At 45.0% G+C, this 5,000-nt stretch overlaps 1 protein-coding gene across 1 annotated transcript in view; it reads right to left on the bottom strand.

The window, feature by feature from the left end:
• Nucleotides 1-717: 717 nt before the first annotated feature.
• aldh1l2 (aldehyde dehydrogenase 1 family, member L2) overlaps nucleotides 718-5,000 on the bottom strand; it is a gene marked incomplete at its 5' end in the record, with an annotated part of 19,588 nt that continues 15,305 nt past the window's right edge. Inside the window, 2 exons of the mRNA XM_080538495.1 lie at nucleotides 718-1,922; nucleotides 2,869-3,068. Coding sequence (XP_080394621.1) covers nucleotides 1,867-1,922; nucleotides 2,869-3,068 — 256 coding nt within the window. The 3' untranslated portion in view covers nucleotides 718-1,866. The remainder of the gene's footprint in view (nucleotides 1,923-2,868; nucleotides 3,069-5,000) is intronic.

Raw genomic sequence — 5,000 nt, 5'->3', positions numbered from 1 at the left:
CGAGGGGGCACGCACACATGCAATGACATGTTTACCAAGTTACTGACACTGAAGTCACTGACGCTGTGGGGATGCTAACATTCATATGATAAAATCCACCACCTCACCTGATTTTATTTTACAACTTGAGTAGCCTACTGAGTATAAGCATTTGCCTGGTGAGTTGTCATGATCAAACCTTACAAATGCAACTTACCGAGAAGCCACCCTTCGCTGCCCTCTCCCGCTTCCAGACTACCCTATATTATAGCACTTGTCTTAATTCACCCGCTATAATTGAGCCGCTATAATTGAGCCGCTATACAAACCTCAATCACCTGCGTTCATTTTACCTGCGTTGGTATTTATAGAAGGAAGCACGTACGCAATTTGAAACAAGCGCAGCCCGTTTTATAAATAATGCTTACGTCCGTTTAGAAAAATGTGCTTACGTGAAAGTCAAAGATGACGTTCAAGTACTTTTTTATAAATGAGGCCCCCTGGACTACCCTCACACTCACAGACTCCTCTCAACACTGAAACACATCTAACACCGGCTGCGTAAATTCACTCTGAGAGCGCCGGAGCGCACACTGGGTTCAACGTCATAAAAGGACCAAGTCATTTGATTGGACAAGAGGCATTCCCATGAGCGCTGGTCAGATTTTCTGAGTGACTCTATGAACACGTGACACATAACCACTTCATCACATAAAACCACTGCATGATTCAGGACCAGGGAGTTTATTCACTTTATTCAGCTGCACAACATTGATGTTAGACAGAACCATGTGGACCAACGGGTCCACTTCATTAAGCTCTCTGGGTGGGGGAGAGGCCTGACATCGCCATGGAGACCAGAGGCCTCACATCACCATGGAGACCAGAGGCCTGACATCGCCATGGAGACCAGAGGCCTGACATCACCATGGAGACCAGAGGCCTGACATCGCCATGGAGACCAGAGTTCTCTTGGTTTGACTCCCCCGACTCCTCTGCCTCAGAGTTTGGCACAAAATGAAAACATGTTATTATATATATATATATTCTTTATGATTCTGCGGCCCTTCCAGCCTTGTACAGAGAAATGGCCAACTCCCTTCAACGGTCGTTCATATTTGATACTAGCATATTAAAATCATCTTTTTCATTTTGTTCTGTTACTAAAAATGTAAAAACCCAAAGAAGAGAACTTTACTAAGCGTGACAGGGTTGTTACACAGCACCTTCCTCAACTCCAATAGAATGTCAAAAATATATCTAATTATTCTGGATTCTTTCTTTTTCTTTTGTTATAAAATATTTACAAACAATCTAATTGTGCCTAAGGGAGTTGTGACTGTCTTCAGGACAAATACAGACTGAAATGACAAAATACACAACTTGCAGGATTGAGCGACAATTAAAAACGACACTTAAAATGTCGTGACTCCAAATGAAATGACTCAGATAACTTTGGATAAATATACGGTTCTAACACCTCCTACAGGGTAGGAGAGACAGGTTTGACGCACTCCGCTTCCAGAGAAGCAGCCTGTGCTCTCTCTCAGGGGGGGGGGGTCTGAGGGGGTCTCGTCCTGCCAGATCCTCTGGTGGGGGTAGGAGGAGAACGCTGACGTCCGTCTGGTTGATCAGAAATGTGTTTCTCCATTTTGTAACTTGGGAGAAAACCAGACTTCCTGTGTCCATGACGCTCCCAAGCAGAAGGCTGAGAACTGTAGACAAGGGGGGGGGCAGACACACACACACACACACACACACACACACAAACACACACAGACAGACAGACAGACACACACGACACCTGTCGTAAGCAAAGCCGTATCACTGCAGGTTAGGGTTGGGGGCTGGTGGTTGTGGGTAACAGTTCATTAGCAGCAGTGAGGCTCAGTACTCGATGGTCACTGCTTTGGTCTTGAGGTATTCCAGAAGAGCGTCCTCTCCTGAAGGAACAGAAGCAAGGAAAACCAATCAAACACAGATCAACACCATCCATCTATCAGCTCACTGGACCATCCCCTTTAGGTGGCTCAGCTGTGTTCTAATAAGACTAACTATGTTCTAAGAGGACTAACCGTGTTCTAAGTGGACTAACTATGTTCTAATATTGTCTAGCTATTGTGTAGTTGAATAACTTGCCTAAATGTCTGTTCTTGGTCTTGGATTTTGTGAAATAAATTTCTAAATAAATGCGACTTATATATGTTTTTTTCCTCTTCATGACGCATTTTTTGACTGATGCGAAATACTCCGGAGCGATTTATAGTCCGGAAAATACGGTAATTAAGGTCTGGAAAAGAAAGAAAAAAGTGGACTAACTATGTTCTAAGATGACTAGCTGTGTTCTAAGGTCTGCCCCCCCCCTCTTACCCAGGTCTTTCTCCCCCCCCCTCCCTCCTCTTACCCAGGTCTTTCTCCCCCCCCCTCCCTCCTCTTACGCAGGTCTTTGCCTCCCCCCCCTCTTACCCAGGTCTCCCCCCCCCCCCCTCCTCTTACCCAGGTCTCCCCCTCCCCCTCTTACCCAGGTCTCCCCCTCCCCCTCTTACCCAGGTCTCCCCCCCCCCCCCCTCTTACGCAGGTCTTTGCCTCCTCCCCCTCTTACCCAGGTCTCCCCCCCCCCCCCCCCTCTTACGCAGGTCTTTGCCTCCTCCCCCTCTTACCCAGGTCTCCCCCCCCCCCCCCCTCTTACGCAGGTCTTTGCCTCCCCCTCCTCTTACCCAGGTCTCCCCCTCCCCCTCTTACCCAGGTCTCCCCCTCCCCCTCTTACCCAGGTCCCCCCCCCCCCCCCTCTTACGCAGGTCTTTGCCTCCCCCCCTCCCCCCCAGGTCTTTGCCTCCCCCCTGCCCCTCCTCTTACCCAGGTCTGCCCCCCCCCCCTCCCCCCTCTTACCCAGGTCTTTCCCGAAGCCAGACTGTTTGAAGCCTCCGAAGGGAGCCGCCACGTCCGTCTTGTTGTAGGTGTTGACGAACACGGTGCCGGCGTCCAGCCGCTCGCTGACGTACATGGCCTTGTTGATGTCCCGCGTGAACACGCCCGACGCCAGACCAAACTCTGTATCGTTGGCTCTGCTCAGCACCCCGTCTACATCACTGGGGGAGGGAGGGAGGGGAGGAGGGAAGAGGGATGGAGGGAGGGGAGGATGGGAAGGAGGGGATTAATAATAATAATAATGATGCATTCATTTTGTATAGCACTTTTCTCATTACTCAGACACTAGATAGAGAGAGACACAAAAAACTAAAACAAGTCAAACAAATGCGGTCGTTAACCCTAACAGGACGCACCCTAACAGGAAGTAGCTAACCCTAACAGGAAGCACCCTAACAGGAAGTAGCTAACTCTAACAGGACATAGCTAAACCTAACAGGAAGTAGCTAACTCTAACAGGACGTAGCTAAACCTAACAGGAAGTACCCTAACAGGAAGTAGCTAACTCTAACAGGAAGTATTCTTTTTTTTTTATCACTTGAGTTTTTATTGGGTTTCAGCATAGACATGGACAGAACATCATATCTACATCTTATGATAAAACAAAGAGTAAAGAAACATAGCATAAGGTAAAAAACTGAAAAGGAAAAGAAAAAAAGTAAGAAAAAAGGGAGAAAGTAAGAAGAAATAAGAAGTCCGGAGGTGTTTCAATCAACATGTTGCTGGTAATATATTTTGAATGAGTATTAAATTAGGAGGTGTCACGTTTCATATAAATGTTAAATTTTTCACAGTATTTTTCAAATACAGTATATTGATTTTGAGTCTCAAAAGGTATGTAATCTTTTCCATAACAAAAATGTCTTGGACAATTTCCAGCCACTGTTCCTGTTTTGGGGGGTTAATATTAAGCCAGTTTCTGGTAATAGCTTTTTTACTTGCTGCAAGTAAAACTTTAGTCAGGTAGACGTCGTCCCTCATTACCACATCAGCAATGTTCCCCAGATACATCACATGGCAGGTGTTTGGGATTTCAGTTCCCAAAATATTTTTAACAACTTCATTAACATTTTTCCAATATGGAATTATCTTTGTACAGTTCCAGAAAATGTGAGAATGACCAGCCTCCATGTTCCCACATAACCTCCAACATTGTTGAGGTGCATCAAGTTGTCTGCTTTTTATTTTGGGAGTTATGAAAAAGCGAACTAAGTTCTTCCAGCAGAATTCCCTCCATATTAGTGAATTTGTGGATGTACATTGTATCTCACACATTTTGTACCATTCTTCCTCTGTTATTTGGATCTTTAACTCTGCCTCCCATTTCGTTTTTATATATAGTGTTGACTCACCCCTGCTTCCCCCCAAAGCTTGATATAAAGCAGAAATGATCCGGGGCCCCTTCTGTTTGTATGCATCTTCAATCACCCCAATCACATTATTTGAAGTTGCATCTGGTCCCACTCTAATCTCCTTTGTAAAGTACCGTAGTCTCTTAACTGTAGGTATCTGAAAAAAACTTTGTTTTCGAGGCCGTACTTCGTCTTTAAGGTCTGAAAACTCATAAATACACTATTCTCTGAAACTGTACACATCGCCGTTATGCCTTTTTGTGTCCATTCTTTGAATACTGAATCATATATCCCTGGTTTGAATTTTGAATCATAAGCATACCACCTCAGTGAGCGTGCTGCTCCCTCTAATTTGTATTTCTTAACTATGACATTCCATATTCCTAGTGTAAATGTTACTATTGGATCCATAGCATGTGTCAAAGTCCTTGTCAAATATTTGTCCCCCACCAAAATCTGAATCTGGTAACCCCGTACCTCCTTTTCCATTTCTTTCCATCGTGACTCATAGTCAGGCCTACACCAACAGGCTAGAGGTCTGAGTTGGGCTGCATAGAAATACTCCCTAAGATTTGGTTAAGCCATTCCCCCCTTACTTTTAGGTAGCTGAAGTGCTGTATATTTTATTCTCGGCTTTTTGCTATTCCAAATTAATCATCTTATCCCAGGCTACACATTTGTTTTGGGGAATATCAAATGGGAGAGATTGGAATAAATATAGTAGTCTAGGTAGGATATTCA

This window comes from Nansenia antarctica (assembly GCF_963989245.1).
Source record: "Nansenia antarctica genome assembly, chromosome: 8".
Classification (NCBI taxonomy): Eukaryota; Metazoa; Chordata; class Actinopteri; order Argentiniformes; family Microstomatidae; genus Nansenia; species Nansenia antarctica.
The sequence above is the reverse complement of the archived record's forward strand: the minus strand, read 5'-3'. Positions and strand labels throughout refer to the sequence as shown.